This window comes from Odontesthes bonariensis, chromosome 15 (assembly GCF_027942865.1).
Source record: "Odontesthes bonariensis isolate fOdoBon6 chromosome 15, fOdoBon6.hap1, whole genome shotgun sequence".
Taxonomy (NCBI): Eukaryota; Metazoa; Chordata; class Actinopteri; order Atheriniformes; family Atherinopsidae; genus Odontesthes; species Odontesthes bonariensis.
In genome coordinates this window covers 25,722,034-25,740,726 of record NC_134520.1, presented here as the reverse complement: position 1 = coordinate 25,740,726, position 18,693 = coordinate 25,722,034, and the positions used below count along the sequence as shown (strand labels likewise).

The following is an 18,693-nucleotide window of genomic DNA, read 5'->3' as shown; positions in this document are numbered from 1 at the left end:
AATTAACTTTCTCTGGTCTGTGCTCCATAAGCAGTTAAACATTTCAGTATTTTGAACAGCATTAAAACGGCTATGATTGGGAGTTTAGAAACCTCTGCTCCATCATGTTGTCCAGATGAGACGAAATGCTGGGCCAGACTGGATTGTCTTCATATGATACCTGCATTTTGCTCCCACTTCAAATATGTTTCTATATGTCCATCTGAGCCCTCACCTCCGTTTTGTCTCTTCTGTTCATCCCTTTCTGCTCCCGATTCCCTTCCTTAACTTTATAAGTTTTGATATAAATTTTTTCAACGCCATAATCATTTCCAACATCATCCAACTCTAATGTGCCTTCCTGCTTTTCCCCCAGTGCCCATCGTTAATGCCTTTCTCATTACAGGTGTTAATTGCCGGTATATTACATTACTTATTACAACCACTTGGCAGTAACATGTAGTAAGTTGTTCAATCCTGTAATGACTGCATTAGCTTTCCTGTTGCTTTAACTGGAATCTGTATAGTTTTCTCTTCTGTCTTTTTCATACTTGTGTGCATTGTCACCAGCCATGTGTCTTGAGAATATGCATCTGGGGGAGCTCTCAGCAAATTTTTGATTCATTTGTTTGAATTATGTGCCTCTGCGTGTGTATGTATGTGCCTGTGTGTGTGTGTGTGTGTACATTTGAACTCATATGAAAGTGCATGTGAACATCTTTGTACAGAGGTATATCTGTATATGAGACAAAAAGATTTAGAGTCTCTCTCACTGTGTGCAGAGTGATTTAGAGGAAAAGTATGTCTGTGTGTGTGTGTGTTGGTCTGTGGACTGCAGAGCGGCTGAGTTGAAAGCCTTGAAGCTGACAGGCTGTATGCCTGGACCTCCATCTCAGCTCCACCACCCCACTTCCTCTGTTCAGCTGGGTGGCTGGGCTCATTACATGCCCACGCGATTGCCTACACACACACACACACACACACACACACACACACACACACAGTCCCAATGGCCATCTTTGTGAGGTCAATCTTTGACATAATGCATCTTCTAGTTCCTTACCCTGACCTTGGCCATCACAGCTACTTGACTAATCACAACCTTCACCTAAACCTGAACCCTATCAGTAAAACTAAGTCTTATTCTCCGTGTCGTTTGAAGCAGACAAAATGAACAGATTCAATGTCCTCACTTTTCCAAAATATCCTCAATGACATGATCAAAAACTCAAAATAGTTCTCGTAAAAACAGTCAGACATGTGCATGGACACACATAGCTTTCCCTCGGTTTTTCTATACCTCCTTTTTTCAGTCATTGTCATTCTCTCCTCTTACCCTGCTCCTTTTAACTTCTTTCTTTCGCTGTCTTGTTTTTTCCTCTTTTTTTGTCAATGTCACACTCCTTTCATGCACCTGATACATTCTACATTTCTTTTTCTGTTTCTTTGTCACCCATTCTTCTTTTCCTTATGCTCTTTTCTCTTCGTGACATATTTCTTTCCTCTTTCCTCCTTCATTTCACTCTGCTGTCTTATATATTCTCCAATTCTCGTTTTCTCGCACCTTCTCCATCTCTCTCCTTCACCCACACCGCTGTCTTTCTTTGACTAAAAGTCAAAGCACCGGAGGGAGGGACAGCAGGGAGGAGAGGTGACGACAAGTAAGGCACAGATACAGCAGCAGGAGAGAGGGAGAGGTGACAGAAAAGATCTGCTATTTGAAACACACAGCAAGAAATGTCAAGGGGAAAGCCCAAGGAGAGGGGCCAAGCATGCCGCACCCCGAGTCCTTTATGTCAGCTGGTCATGATAACCTGCAGATGGCTGAATATCATAAATGAGTTCACAAATTACTTACACGCATTCACCACAATTTTATGGCAAACGATAGGAGAAAACTGTGGCAAATTCTCAAAAATGCATCCAACTCCTGTAGAAAACTGTGTTTTAAGTGCACCGAATATTTATGTAATTTAAAGCTTTTGTTAATTGGAAGTTCATGGAATCATTTTAGAAAGCATGAACTTTTGCACTGTGTTATATGGAGCTGCACTGACTGCCTTGTGCAGTTAATCCGAGGAGGTAACAATGATGGCGTCAGATTAACGCTGAACACCTTGACCTGTGTTTTACGGGCTGCCGGTCCTCTGTCAGCCTAAAGAGGGTGCTGTGGACTCAGCTTTTAATGAGCAGTCACAGACGCTCTCACCCTGCTCTTCTGGCACTGCGGGATGTTTAGTTGATAGGAACTCTGTTGAGTTGATCATGTGATTAACACTTTCTGAGTCTGAGCTGCTGCTGTATGGGGGGCTGAGAATAGCACACAGTTTGCGGTAATAACAGTTTGACATAGGGAAGTGTGACAGTGTGAATGGTGATGCTTTTTATTTGTCTATGGAATTAATTTTAGTACATTTTCCAAACAATGAAGCAACTGAAATGGTCATAGGGATGTTGGATAACACCTTCATGAGCCTCAGCAGAATAAACTAAAAGAAAGTGTCTGAAATTAAGTGTCCACTACAAAGATCTGCACCTCATCCTAAGGTTTACTGGTGGACAGGAGCTTTTATAAAATCAGTGAAATTACAGTAATCATTAAAACATTACAACCATGTAAAAAGGACACAGTTGGAGAAACTAACTCAAAACAGTTTCTATAGTTTTATGATGAAAACGCACTATCAAGATATACGCAGACAATGAGCAGCCACTGATTCTGTCGGTGGTACGGTGAGTTTCTGACCCTCCCATTAAAAATGAAATCAGCATTATTATGATGACATCACAGAGGATTGAAATTTCTCCCTTAATTATCACAGGATTATAGCAGGACATCCAACGCTGTGCAGTGTTTTAGTTTACTTGTGCAAACACATGGTTGTTCTTGACCCAAGAGTTATGAGTTACTGAAGAAAACACAAATATAGAAAAATCTGCTTGATGACGCCGCATCATTTATTTATTGATATCATGAGGATATTATCAAAGAATACCCACGATAATCCCAAGGCATGCTGGTCGACTAAAATTCATGCCTTTAATAATGTCTTATTTTCATGCTTCTGACTTTTATATCGGATCTTGTAATCGAGTAGGTTACACTACAACTGAATGAATATCTGTATTTTCATCAATATTTAACATTCCCCCCAATTTTAGTCAACATACACTAAGTTTATAATATCAGTTTCACCACACAATTATGACCAAAGGAATACACAATATTACTATTTAATCATTTTAAAAATTAACTCAATTAATTTAATCTTTAACTTGTACTTAACATGTTTTTTTTGGCACATGAGTTACATCCAAAATTTAAGAGCGACAAGGGGCAGTTGTTAATTAATCATCGATAGGGACACTATCTTCATTTTTTTAATTTTTTAATTTTATTTTTAAATGTGGGGTTGTGTGTAGTACTTATGAACAGTTAGTCTTACCTGCAGTCTGCAGTCCGGATGCTCTCAGCCTGCAGAATCGGTTAGCTAACCTCAGCTAAGAGCTAATCACAGCGGGTCACCGGAAGAGCACATTTTTGCCTCTTTTGCATCAGACAGTTATTTACTCGGTCACTGGATTTACTTAACCACCAAATGGCCATGTTGTGAAACAGTTCACAGCCTGTGTCTCATACAAAAGTGGCATGGTGTTAAATTTGAGTTGTTTTAGATGGCCAAAAATTGGCTTTTGTGACTAATGCTACCCACTCTAAGAAGCTCTTAAACAAAGAGCACTCTGTAAGACACTGACGTCTCATAAGTACTTCACACAACCCCACTTATAAAAAGAAAAAATAGCCGAATATCCCTTTGAGGTGCTATACCGCCCATCAGTATGATGGAGTGCCAACCAGGTCGTAACTGATGGTGGGTTATTTACAACGGTATTAGCAGATTATGATCAGCGAACTATTAGCACAGTATCAATATTCAATTTTTCACTCTCAAGTTATAACCAGGTTGATAAGGGAACAACTTAAGTGGCGTGTGTTTATAAAGCAGTTTTCACACATGAACACTGGAGATTTTCAGGAAAATGTGTGGTTAATTTGGGCCGGACTTTTTTACAGCAGTTGCTGTGCACACAAGTACTTCACAGCGGGAGATTTTCTGCTGGAAATGCCAGGGAGAAGGTGCGGGGGAGCATCTGTCTACAGCACACAGGAGGCAGGACATGATGCAGGAAGCACAATGTTGACATTTTTGTGTTTTAAAAGGAAAGCAACATGCAGAAAAGAGAATGAAGCAGTAGCTCTTACCAGCACATACACACACACACACACACACACACACACACACATATACAATCAGCAGGAGTAAACGCTCCTGAAGATTAGCCGCTTCATTTGCACATCGTCTCATCCGATGATCTTCGGGACATTTTGGGGTCTGGGTGGAAAATTTCTGCCACTGAGTGAGTGGACAGTTGTTGTTGTTGTTGGACAACTGCTCTGTCACATGTCACCCACCTCTAGAACATTGCCTCCTGCATTAACATGTAAGCTATGGCTTTCCCTTTCACACCAACTGTCTATCTATAAGGATCAGCTAAAACATTAACACCCATATTAAAATGCTCCTTTAACATGTACAACCCACCTAAACACTGCTACAGGCCAATCCCACCTCACTGTGGCAATGAAACCCATCAGTAGCAGCTTCCCCCAGCATGACAATGTGCTCCAAGAAACGGCTCAACTCCCCAGATCCCAATGGAGCATCCATGAGAGTCGGTCAGAAAAAGGCCAAATTCATGGAGGGTCCCATCTCGTAACCAAAGACACCCAAAGGATCAGAAAACCTAAGAAAATCCATGTCCACGCCCTGCCTGGTAAGAAATTATTCTGACAGCACAATGGAGATTTTTTTTTAATGTCGTTGTCATTTGCAATTTATTAATTCCCAAAATCAAGAGTAAGAAATATTATTTATCATTCCATTAATCAGTCTTAGGTTCAGGACACCCAGTTTTCGGAGTTAAGTCTTACGTTGAGCCAAATGTAGAAGTCTTAATAACTGCGGCAGCTTTGTGCAACGCTTCATTTCTTACAACAAAACCAGAGTGTTATATGATTTCATTTCCTACAAGTGACAAGCACGCCCATCAACAAGAACAATCACCTTGATTGTAGAGCAGGCCAGCCTGTTTTATTACACACAGTCACAATCAGAGCAGTGTTGCTCCAGCCTCAGTTTTCATCTGTGTTGGGGTTAAAGGTCAAAGCAACAGGAAGCAGCTAAGTGGCCTGTGAAGGGGCTGGGCACAGCACTGAGCAGGCACAATGACTACATGACACATGGCACTAATGAAACACATCCAAAACTGGTAGATTACAAGAGGCGGCTGCGTGTATATCCACATATAGACTGTTGTTTTACCTAGAGAGTGAGCAGCGGTTGTTTTGGAGCTGAAGAATCTTCCCAGTCCCAAGTCTCCTAGTTTCACTACTCCAGTAGCTGTGATGAATACATTGGCTGGCTTGATATCTAAACAAAAAAAAATTAAAAAGGTTTAATTTGGTGAGAATTTTGTTTTCAGTTGACACTCAAAACACATAAAGGGATTAAACGGGACTTCAAAATATCATTTCAGTTATTGTGGGCGTTAGCAAGCTGTTTTCTAAAACAATGTTAATGTGACCCACATCAGCCTTTGAAATTTACAGCTCCCGTATAAATGTAAGCGGCTTTTGAATGGGCCGTCTCTGCTAAGTGGTTGTTAAAGCTCAGAGCTCAGGGTTCATTAGTGTCCCTGCATCCTAATCAAAGTCAGTCCAAGCGGATGTACATCACCTGTAGCTAATCTGTGCACGTGAATCCAGGACTTGATTAGATTGGGCCCCATAGAAAGCATGTGAGCTCATAAACACTGTGATTTCTGGCCAATGTATTTCTAACACCTATATTTAGAACCTCCTGTCGTGTGTAACAAGGTCCATCACACAAATTTATCTTTTTATTTTCAGGACTTATTACAGACTATACTGAAAGTTTTGTATATTTTATCCAGTTTTCTAGGAAATACAAATTATATCAATCCTGGTATTTACCAAATAAAATGCAATTTCTTCAGATTAATTTACAATCTATTGGCTCTTTAGTTTGTTTTGGAAACTCCTCATTTCAGAGTTTAACAAAAGATTTGTTACAGATAATAAACATGTCACAAACAAAGGTTTCTTGATTCTTCTGCACTGATAGAAAATCAACATGCAGTACTTTATTAGCATTTTAAGCATTCACTGGAACACTATAGATTCACATATATTTACAATGAATTAATCATTACTTAATATGTGTGTGGGTATGATGTGTATGTGTGGAGCAGCACTACCTCTATGCATGACTCTCCGGGAGTGCATATGTTCAAGAGCACTGCAGAGCTGGACAAAGTACTTCCACACGGTCCTCTCTGGGATAAGCCTCCTCTGCTTCTTAAAGTGCTGTAATAAGAAAATGCATGTATACACACACACGCACACACACAAATCATCAAATTAAAATTGCATGAAAATGCAGGAAGAAGAATGCGCAAATGTTTTCATAGAAATGGGTAAAAGTATTTTGTGGCACAGGATAAAGTTTTAAGATGGTTAAAAAAAATAAAAAAAGGTTTATATATGTGTGTTTTTGTAAAGTATCCCACAATCTGACTCCACTCCTAATGCAACCCAGACCTCTCCGTCGTCTGTTCCTCACTTAACTGAGCTCAGTCGCATTTTCTAAACGGCCTACAATGGAAAGCACATGCATTCTCAGGAACACAGAGAAGAAATTTGTGGTACCTTCTAAAACTCCCCCATCTGGCACACAGAACTTTTGCTAGACACAACTTACAGTGGCACAGGGGTAGCGGTTCCATTTGTTTTTAAAGTCTACGCATTAACTCATTTAGAGGGCTGAGTGATCGTCAGAACTGTGGTGCATCTCCAGAAAAGCCACAACGGTGACAACGGTTTCAACTTGGACATAAAAGCAGCAACTGATGATAAGAACGCCTCCTCAAGCAACAGCAGAGTAGCAGCAGTGTAGACTATGAAAATGTTTTAATGTCCCAATCATTAGGATTTTATGGGGTGTCCTTGAAGCTCCAGTTCCAGGAAAGAAAATGAAAAGGCCTGTACTTAATCCAGCTTGGATGAGAGCTGTGCACGGGAGAATTACAATTGAAGTATTTAGCAAAGAAATTTTAACAAGACAAACTCAAAGTGCAACTCTGTAGTATGTTTGCAAGTCCAAGGCATCCAAAACACAGCAGTTATGGAAACTGGACTTAAAAAAAAAAAAAAAAAAAAAAATCAGAAAACTGCTGCAACCGTAATCAAGTACAGGAATATTCCTGAGAGTGCTTCACTTTTATTTCACCAGGACGTCCCGTCGACAAGAAAAACATTATTGTGCAACAGAGAGCTAAGGCCACAGCCGAATAAACTCACAGCATGTCAAACTCTAACATAAGAAACATAAATGCATCGAATACAACATGCTATGTAAAATCCAACAAAAAGTCATCCTAAGACACAGTGACCATCCAAAAAAAAAAAAACATGTTTCCTTCCCCCAATTCTACAATACCCTCAAATTCATTGAAGGACACAAATGTGTCTTATTTGGGATCTCTCAGCAAATTATTTCACTTTCAAGATGCTAAATATGCTTCTTCCAGATCTATTGGAATCTGTGGTACATTAATAAGTAACCACTTGAAGGAGCAAGGTTGGGAACCTTTAGAACAAAGACAGAGGATGGAACACAGTATTGCTTTATAAACAAAAATATACCAAGGCTTTTGTCTGCGTTGGTCAATGATGTCCAACCCAGCAAGTCATAAATAATGCAATGGCGAGTGAAACACTTTTGTAATGAAATGTAGAGATGCATGGTACACTAAATCAAGGCTCCATAAAATGCAGGAGACTGCATGCATGTGCAATATATCACACCATAATCAATCACTGGCAGAAAAGTTGCTTCCGCAAGTTTTTTCCCCCTTTAAATCATTTAAAGTGATTTATGATAGATGAGGAGACTTATTCTAATGCCCATATGTTTTCACTGCATACATGTATGGTGTGCATGAATTACACCTGTTATAACGCATGAGTCAGTTACAGAACTGTCTGAAAAAGGACAGCCTGCAATGCTGATGCAATGGTCAAAAAACTACCAAATGAGAATCAAATCTGCCACAAACTGGAATCCTACACGAGCAAAAACATAAACAGTGGCCTAAATAATGCTCTCACATTTAGACTTCTTACCTGAGACATGACTGGTTTACTGAATCATGCCCTCTAACATTTAACAAGACAAACATACATTGCTGTTAATATTTCTGGCTTATGTGTGAGAGCAAGAACGAGGGAAGATAATGAGATATAGCCACTATTGTGAATAAGAACGTACATCCTCTTAATACAAATACAGTTTTACACAAAAAAAAGATCACCTGGTCCCCATCAGATCTAGAAAGAATCAGATGAATGAATGAATAATTATAAGTTATATAACGTGTTAAATCTTCAACAAAAACGGGGCAAAACATGGTAGCAGAGTGTGGAAAAATAAAGTAAACCCTGCAATTCCATAACATGTAGAACCACCTTTAGTTCCATTACTCTGGAGGAATTTTGACCAATTCTTCTTTACAATGTTGTGTCAATTCAATGAGTTTTGCAGCCATTCATATATGCACTGCTCTCTTCAGGTCCCACCACAGTATTTTAATCAAGTTGAAGTCTGGACTTGAACTGGCTCATTACAACACCTTGATTCTTTCATTGTTCTGCTGTAGATTTCCAGTAGTTCTTGGGCTCACTGGCTTTTGCATTACACAAATTCAGCCAAGCTGCAGCTGTCAGACAGATGGCCTCACATTTGACTCTCGAATACTTTGGTATACAGAGGAGTTCATGGTGGGCTCAATGACTATAATAAAAGGTGTCCAGGTCCTGTGGCAGCAAAACAAGCCATAACCCTCCACCACTGTGTTTGTCAGTTGGAATGACGCGTTTGTGCCAATATGCTGCCTTTTTTTTTTTTTTTTTTAAATAAATAAATAAATCACCAAACATGCTGTTGTGCAATATGACCAAACATCTCCACTTTGGTCTCATCTGTTCCAAGAAAACTGTACATAAATGTAGTACTTTGTTCACACACAACTTTACAAACATGAGCTGTGCTGCCGTTGTCTTTTTAAAGAAAAGAGCTTTCCCTCCTGCAACCCTTCTAAACAGGACATACTTCAGTTCAGTCTTTTTCTTATTATACTGTCACGAACTTAAACATTTAACATGCTAACTCAGACTGCTAGAGTCTGACATGAAGCTCTTGGGTTTTTTGCAGTTTGTCTGAGCGCTGTGCGGGTCTGACCTTGGGGGAGACTTGCTGGGACGTCCACTCCTGGGATGATTGACAACGGTCTTGAATGTTTTCCACTTGTGAATAACCTTTCTCTCTGCTGACTGATGGACTACGAATAGTTTAGAAATGACCTTGAAACCCTTCCAAGACTGATGGACAGGAACAATTGTATCTCAAACATCACTGCTGATGTCTTTCCTCCCTGACATTTGTGTAAACTGACCCTCCAGACCAGCCAACTAAAAAGAATTTTTGCTTTTAGGGTGATTAAATCTTCTGATGATCAGTTAATGAAGCTTAATCATTCCTATGAAAGCAGTATGGATGCGTTAATGTTTGGGGCTTAGTTTTTGTTGAATAAATAATGACGCAATGCAATAAGTCATGTTGCTGCTCATAATGAAGTTGTATATTCTTAATTTAAGACCTATGAATGGTCAGATGATGCATTTGTTATGGGCTGAATCCCAAAACCTTAGTCTGAAGTCGTGTAAATGCACTCTTTCAGTTCTGAGAGACAGTAAACAGTTTTAACACTGGAAGCAGTAAAGGATATTAAAAGGGTGACGGTGAGAGATACAAAATATAGAAAGAGATGAAAGAAAGAGGGATAGAGATACAGTGCACAGTGAAAATGAGTACACCCCTGTTGAAAAGTAACATTTTGAACAATATTTTAATACACACACAAGTTATTCCCAAAACGTGCATAGAGTAAGTTTAATACAACATCTGTTCAGCTTACAACAGAAAAGAAAGGTCAATAATATAACTTAAATGACATATTTGTCCATTTTTGTGAAATTATGCTGGTGCAAAAGTGAGTACACCCCTATGTTAAACTCCCTGAGAATGGGCCGTGTTGGCCCGAAATGTCATGAAATGAAAAGGCATTAAAAGGGAGGTCATCGTTGTGCGTTTCATCCTTGCCTTACATTGAAATTTTACATTTTGAGTCTGCACCAGGCTAAAAGAGACGTGTGTGAGATTTGACTGAAATCCTATGGAGAGTATCATGATCTGCTTCAGTAGTCACAGTACATGTTGACAAGCATGTTTCTTTTGGTGAAATTCAGCTTCCTACTGTTGATGGCATCCATACAGCCCCAAACCATGTCACTCCCACTACTATGCTTGACTTTAAGCATGGGGCACTTTTCTTTGTACAAATCACTTTTTACCACCACACAGGCTTGACACCATCGAAAGCAAATTTGTTTATCTTGGTGTCATCAGATCACAGGACATGGTTCCAGCAATCCATATCCTTAGTTTGTTTGTCTCTGATGAGACAATGATAAACAAATTTGCTTTCGATGGTGTCAAGCCTGTGTGGTGGTAAAAAGTGATTTGTACAAAGAAAAGTGCCCCATGCTTAAAGTCAAGCATAGTAGTGGGAGTGACATGGTTTGGGGCTGTATGGATGCCATCAACAGTAGGAAGCTGAATTTCACCAAAAGAAACATGCTTGTCAACATGTACTGTGACTACTGAAGCAGATCATGATACTCTCCATAGGATTTCAGTCAAATCTCACACACGTCTCTTTTAGCCTGGTGCAGACTCAAAATGTAAAATTTCAATGTAAGGCAAGGATGAAACGCACAACGATGACCTCCCTTTTAATGCCTTTTCATTTCATGACATTTCGGGCCAACACGGCCCATTCTCAGGGAGTTTAACATAGGGGTGTACTCACTTTTGCACCAGCATAATTTCACAAAAATGGACAAATATGTCATTTAAGTTATATTATTGACCTTTCTTTTCTGTTGTAAGCTGAACAGATGTTGTATTAAACTTACTCTATGCACGTTTTGGGAATAACTTGTGTGTGTATTAAAATATTGTTCAAAATGTTACTTTTCAACAGGGGTGTACTCATTTTCACTGTGCACTGTAGATGGATAGATAGATGAAGAAAGGGAGGAATAGACCTTGGCCTACATCCAAACAAAGCCTCAGTGAAGAGCCATTCTTTCCTTGCCCTCCCATTTCCATATCAGAGGACTGTTTGATGTCAATGGGGGAGCACAGACACCCACCAACACCCTCTTTCCTATGCCTTTAACAGCAAACACTGCACATGCAATATTCTGTAAGTGCATGCAAATCCAGAACTATTTGATATCATTTGAATTCTGAGATGGTCAGAGACAGAGAGTCACAGAAAATGAGGAAAAGCGAGAAAAAGGAAAAATGTGGAGGATGAGAAATCAAAAAGAATAAAAAATGTTAAATGAATTCATCACTGAGGTTCTGTTTTACATATGGCACACTGTATGAATGCGTTCACTGCGCACTGTTGTCCAAGGACAGTTGGCTGAGTCCTGACACAAATCTATGGCCTGCTCCTATTACACCGGAAAACAATACATTTAGAAAGCTGCATAAGACAAACAGTGCAGAGAGGAGGCATGTATATGCAAATGTGTTGTGAGTCGACATAGGGATATGACACAGCTCAAATTCTCCTTGGTGGCTTAGATAAGATGGTGGTGACATACAGTGGTTTGTTAATTTACCTCTTTAGGCTGCCATGTTACATCTCTGTAAAATGCAACTCATAACATTTGCGTGTGTTTCAATGGTTGCGTCTGCACATTCTCTGCTTACAAAGTAGTCTATATGTGTTAAATGTGTGTGTGTGCGCGCGCGCACGCGCGTTCAGCCTGCCATGTTCACTCTCTTGTACAACTAATCCTCGCCTCTCCTAATTTGCTGTGCTGAACTGTGCAGATGTGGAGCTGCTGAGTATGACTGCAAACAGCTTGTCGAGCTGTACCGATACAACGCTGCAGCATCATTTATGCATGGGAGAAGACCAGGCTTTCTACATGCACACTCCTAATTTGCTACACTGGCAGGTTTTTATAATAACTGGGGGTTCGGTCTAACTCATAGATGAAAAACAGGGTGAGCCAAGGATAGAAAATTGCTACCACTGTTGAATAACTCTGTCTTCTGGTCCAATTTCAACAAAATTTCTGACTTAAAACCTACCATACTGCGATTTACTGATCAACCCAACACATTCATTTGGCTCAAAGCCATACAATACATGTATATAAATATATAAAAACACTACTATACATTAGTGCACTTTAATTTGCCTGGTTAGAACCAATAAAAGACCCAACCAAAAGCAAAGTTTTAAAGTTTTAAAAATAGCAATTTACCTGAAAAAAGAACATTTTTCCCACAATATAATGAGCTAACACGACAAATCACAGCTCGCTGTTACTTGAGTTTAAATCAATTGAATTTCGGTTCAATATCAGCTCACTTATATCACCCCCTACGCACAACACAAGCAAAACTTTATGACCATTAATCAGTGCTTGAGATTTTAACAACGTCTCTTTCACAGACTTGGCAGATGTAAACACATACAACTGAGATGAAAGGATGTTGACGAAGGCCTTATATTAGTTGGTTTTTGGTTGCTGTATGGGAGGGATGATTTGGGTTGACTAACTGTTCAAGCACTCAAAATCCTAACAACCACAAACCACAAGACTCCTGCAGTCATGCCTTCGGTAATAAAAGGCCTCCTCGGCATTTTATTGCTTGTGTGCAGCAACATTTGTGCACCAGTTTCATGACACTAGGTCAGATTGGCAATGATTTAGTCTCATATAAATCCTAAAGGTCCAGGCTTCCATTAAAATCACATATGAATCCCTTAGACAATCCACAAAAGTAGTCTAAATTGGTTAAAAACAACACTGCTTATACTCTCTGTGATGACTAAACACTCTTGAAGTGCCATAGTTTAGAATGGTAGAAAAAAAAAAACTAAAAAAAAAGCAAAAATCTGTACGTTGAATCTGTATCATTCAAGTGTCCCAGGCTAAGTGTTTACAGTATTTCACCACCAAACAACTGATCCTTACCTTGATCATACGAGACAGATCCCCAGCATCTGCTAACTCCAGTACTATGTTCAACTCATTGTCCTCAATAAAAGACGCATGATACTTTATCACGTTGGGGTGGTTCAGTTGCTGTTGGAAAGAAAAAAAAGACGACATGTCACTGAAAAAGAAGGAAAGAGAGGACATGCTGGTGACACTTGTCACATTATGGGCATCCTTGATCACATTCCCAAGCTTCTTGCGAGCCATTACACTTTTTTATTATCAAAATAAGGTTTGGGAAATAACAGGTTTCATGTCATGTGCAGTTCACTGTACTTTTACTGCCAATTAAAATAAAATGGTTGAAACCATACGAACAATACATATTGGCTACGTGTGGACCTAATGAGATGGTTTTGTCCTCAAGTGTGACAAAGCTGGGTGACATGTCACAACAAACCCTTGTCTATGATGACAACAGCCCGTGTGTGAGACACATACACACACAAATACGCATACGCGCACACACATACACACACACGCCTGACAGGCTGACATGGCTGGCAGTCAGAAAAAAACAAGCATCCCAGGCTCATCTCTAGCTGAGATTCCTTCCCGTTGGTTGGTCAATAAGGCAGGAACAGCATTCCCTGTGGTAAACAAAAAGTTTCTTTCCATCCAGAGCTAGAGACAGAAGGGGGGAGGGAGAGAGGAGCGATGAAGGGAAAGAAACAAATGACACAGTGACACAGACAAGGAAAAGGAAAGACGACAGGGCAACATGAAGAGGTAGGGAAAGAGAACAAAGGCGGGGATTGGAAAAAGAACAGGAACGGGATAAGGTAGGCTGAGTTAGAAAAAGGGGGGGAGGGATAACAGAGAGGTGGTGATATGTGGAGAGTTGGAGCCGTGATGTGAGCAGACGGAGCGGTGTGACATGCGTCCTCCGCTCGGCTCTGCGATGCCTTCTCTGCTGTGATTAAAGAAATGTTCATGCTCTGGATGATGCCAAGAAGAGGGGAAAGGAGAGCACAGTAGAGTACACTACGGTACACTACACTCTCGACTCCATCTCTGCATCCCTCCACAATCCTCTTCCTCATTCGTCCTCTCTTTCCCCTCCTCATGTCTCCATCTATCCTTCTCCCTCCCTTGTCCTTTCTCGCCAGATGTATTTTTGGCTCAGAGTGGCAGTTCAGCACAGCTCCACACTGTAGCACAACCAAGCAGTGATGACAAGTCTACCCCCCCCCCCCTCCCCGCTACAACCCACTGCTCTTCCACAAGTTGGACCTCAGGCAAGAGATACGGAGGAATGAAAAGATATGTTAACATGCAGATGTTTATGTAAATGATGGATGGGACCCTACTGCAATACAACGACCGTTCATTGGGAAATATTGCATCGAGTCTTGCATGATTATGTAATTACACATGCTGGCTGAGACCCAACAGGGTGTGTAATTACTTAATCATGCAAGACTATGTGATACATTTGTTGAGCTGGTGATGTGTTTCAAAGAAGAAAAATATACAGACCAATGCAATCTGATGGCACAAAATTACCCATGCCAGTAAATTAATATTACAACATAACTATTCTTGGAATTTTGTGCCAGGTATGTATATCCACAACAATGATGGAAAAGATATCCAGATACATTTTAAAGTTCATAAGCTCCAAGCAACATCAAAAACGCAGAGTCCATTTACACCATCCTGCAGAAATAAATACCTTGTGTTGCATGACATAATTTACATTAGAAATTGTTAACTACTACAAATCAGAAAAACACTTTTGATATTAGTTTTGATATTAAAGAGTGTAATGCTCATAAAGAGACCTAAACATGGAATTTCTGAATTTGTTGTATCAGGATAAATGAAGCTGTTTACTGTCAGGTCTGTCTTGTCTGTAAATCCTATTCAGATGGAGAACCCAGACATGCGTTCACACGCAAACGCACACATTTACCACACAAAATACAGAAAAGCAAACAGATATCAACACTGCTTTTTACTGCTGATTAGAGCGCTCATTAGTCAGAAAACAGTCCAGGTTTGATTATAAACACAAGTGGGAATAATACTCAGTTGTGGGATTTCAAAAATGGTAAAATTAGCAGACTGGCAGGGGGAAACATATTTCTTCCAGCAACATCCCATCAACGAGAATTTAGACAAAAAAAAAAAGTGAGAAGTGAGATTCTCAAGTTGAAATCCTCATGCCAAGGCAAGAAAACACAGATGAATGAGCAGACACAAACACAGACAGACAAACAAACAAAAAGGCATGCTGTTGAAAGACCATGACTGAGTGCACGTGTGTGAGCGAGAATGTGTGTATGTGATCTTGGGTGACTATGTGTGTCATTCCAGGCGGCCCATGCCAGTGTGCCTCTCATTATCCTGATTTTGCTGTGTCTCCTGTTGGCCTGTCTACCGGAAGATAAGGCAGAAGGACTGTCTTTCTCACATTCAGTTCTTTATTATCCATCTGGCTAGGCAGTACAAGGCCAAGCATAACTTCTATGTTCACTGGCAATCAGCTTGGAGGATGAAAAGACGGAAATAAAAAGCTCCTGGGGAGGAGACAAAGGAGATGGATGCAAAAACATAGTAGCAGGCCAGAATGGCATAGGCAGAGGATATAGGAACAAGTAGAGTTGAAAAGAAAACAGCGTGAGAGTGATGGAGGAAGAAGGGCAATATGTTGGAGAGACAAAAAGAAATGTAGGAGCTGGGAGAGCATGACATTTGACCCTGCCGTGACCCGTCTAAGGAGATCAGAAATACAAATCAGCCAAACTCTGCTGTCCCATTCTGTCATTGTAACAATCTGCTCTCTATGGGGTACCGTCTGCATCGGAGTATCTTTCTTGTCCGATTGGTCCACAGAGCCCTGGGAGCTTTGATGAACTGTTTGAGTGGCACAAACTAATTGGTCTTGTTTTTCCCATTTATCCATAATGTGTACATGTAACCGTGCAGATGAGAACAAACTGCCTACAGAGCACTCACTCGCACGCAGAAAGGATGCTTGGAAGCAAACACTAGCAGAAAGGCACGCATGCACACTTACACAAGGTCCAACAACAAACAGAACTGTGACACTTATGCAAAATCTTTCAGACAGGCAGAAATATTGAAGCTGTCATAAGTTTGTTCATTAGAGTCTGAGAGCAGCGCAGCTGACACATGTTAAAGGTAGTTTAACAAATTAAACTACATCATTGGGGGGGGGGCAAGGGAAGAGACACATAAGAGACGCTGCTTAATTTCCTTGCTGATGCACTGTTGCCTCACTTAAACCTTAAAACACTTGAAAAGGATTTAAAAAAAAATTAAAAATTAAAAAAAAGAACATAAGAAATAAAACAATTCTTCTGGCATTAAAAAAAAAAAAAGAAGCCAATATGAGCCTGGAGGGATGCAACACTGCTGAATCTGTGCACACATACACACAACCACTCATCCAGAGACACAAGGAGAAAGAAACACACATATACTGTACAGTCACACATGCATACTCATTCACATTCTCATTTGTGTGCACAAATACTCCAACAGCCCCCTGCGTTTGTAACAATCCAAGGGAATGCACACGCACGCACACACACAACACACAAAACCATGCTGTCTGGTGCAGATCAATTGTTTTCCTGTGGTGGTGGGTCTCAGCTGAGGCACCTTAAGAGAACAGAGCACAGCGCATGGCGCCGTCTCCCTCGTCTCTGGTTCTTTACCTTAAGGAGATCTATCTCTTTGATGCAATCTTGCCGAGCTTTGGCATCCATCAAGTCGAATATCTATCAAGAGATCAAAAGGGGAGAGAGAGAGAGAGAGGACAGTGAGAGGTGTTATGCCATATTCAGAAAATTGTAAGATGGATAGATGCAGAGAAACAAAAACAAGAAGGGGTGGGAAACAAAACAGAACATGGTTGCTGTTATCTGGAGGGTGGCACTGGAGTGAGTACAGGTGTTTCACATCTGAGTAACATGCACATGTCCCTGTGTACGGTGTATTTGAGGTTTGTGTATCTGTATACATGCACAATCATGTCTATGGGTGTGTACATCAGCGCACAATGCAAGTATGTTCGTGTATCTGCAAACTCACAAAGAAAACTGCAGATTCATATTCTAAAGTTTCACTTAAACAGTCATATTCCACTTCGCATGCAGATAATTCAGAGTGTTAAGTGTTTGGATGTGGTTCACTGGTGGATGAAAATAACAGCGATTAAATTCTCCTCAATGGTTTTTAGTATACTGATAAGTTCATATTACACAGTTTTGTACACAGTTTGTCGCGCGGAACAATTATGGAAGTCCCAGAGACCTGGGATGGGATGGGATGGATAAACTATCATCACTGATTCTCATCACATATTAACCACTCTTATTATTGCAGCACGACCTGTAAAAGTCTGTTGGTAAATCAAATTATTGCCAAAGCCAATGGAAGAAAAGCAACAAAAATATTTTCAAAAAGAGAAATACACTTGTACTAATCTTTAAATGAAGAAATATTCTGCAAAGCTGTTCTTTTTTTAATAATGGCCATACATAAAAACACATTCAGAGCTTCCAGCAGAGTGCGATGCTTTGCTTGAGACTTGGCAAGATGAATGTACCCTTAATCATCCTCTAAATTCAATTTAATTAACTTTTATCTTTATAGAGCTTAACAAAATGTTATCTCAAGACACTTTAAAATGTACAGTGACATTCAAGCCAGTTATGCTCACGTAAATTCACATTAGTAAAATCAAAAGTGAAGTAGTTAAGAAAACCAACAGATCTCATCAAAACTTTTCTCCTGAGCATGGACCAGGCAACAATGAGAAAGAAAACTCCCTTTTAACAGAAAGAAAGCAGAAGCAGAAGCACAGTAATTAAATATAGAGTTATTGTGTCTCACCTGAACTTTCTTCAGGGCCACTGACGTGTTGTCTAACAGGTACCTTGCCCGGTACACCTCACTGAATTGGCCACGTCCAATCTTTTTCTCAATCTGGAAGTTAGCCAACGAGTTATGACCCATATCTGGCTGCAACGGTTTCTGAAAGAAAGGAAAGAACATCTCATAATATGTACATGCAAATACATATTCACAGTTTTTGAGCACACAAACACACACTCTGGACGGGAGTACAAAAGAATTATTTACAGAAATTTTGCAGTAAGCATGAATATGTCATTAAGGTGAAGCTATCGCATTTCTGAAAGAGGAAAAAGATGAGGGATGAAGGATGTGGGTGAAACCTGTAAAACCGCGATTCTCTTTTTTTTGCTGCACCGAGGGGCTGCTTTAGGCTGCTGATGATTTGACTGGTGCTGTGCCGATGAGTCATACTGGGAAAGGTCTTGAGGACTGCATATACTCCACTAAAACAAGGAAAATTTCCTGCCATCTACTAACCCAATTTTGTTTCAAATGTAGATAACAACAGAATCCAATGACATGCAAATCTCTTG

At 40.1% G+C, this 18,693-nt stretch overlaps 1 protein-coding gene across 2 annotated transcripts in view; it reads right to left on the bottom strand.

Annotated features, from left to right (window-relative positions):
- Nucleotides 1-18,693, bottom strand: part of nek7 (NIMA-related kinase 7) — a 65,745-nt gene that overhangs the window by 17,050 nt on the left and 30,002 nt on the right. For both annotated transcript variants that reach the window (XM_075485703.1, XM_075485704.1), the window contains 5 exons: nt 18,137-18,277; nt 16,957-17,019; nt 13,247-13,357; nt 6,319-6,427; nt 5,364-5,471 (listed from right to left, as the gene is read on the bottom strand). In XM_075485703.1, the coding sequence (XP_075341818.1) occupies nt 5,364-5,471; nt 6,319-6,427; nt 13,247-13,357; nt 16,957-17,019; nt 18,137-18,277 (532 nt within the window). The remainder of the gene's footprint in view (nt 1-5,363; nt 5,472-6,318; nt 6,428-13,246; nt 13,358-16,956; nt 17,020-18,136; nt 18,278-18,693) is intronic.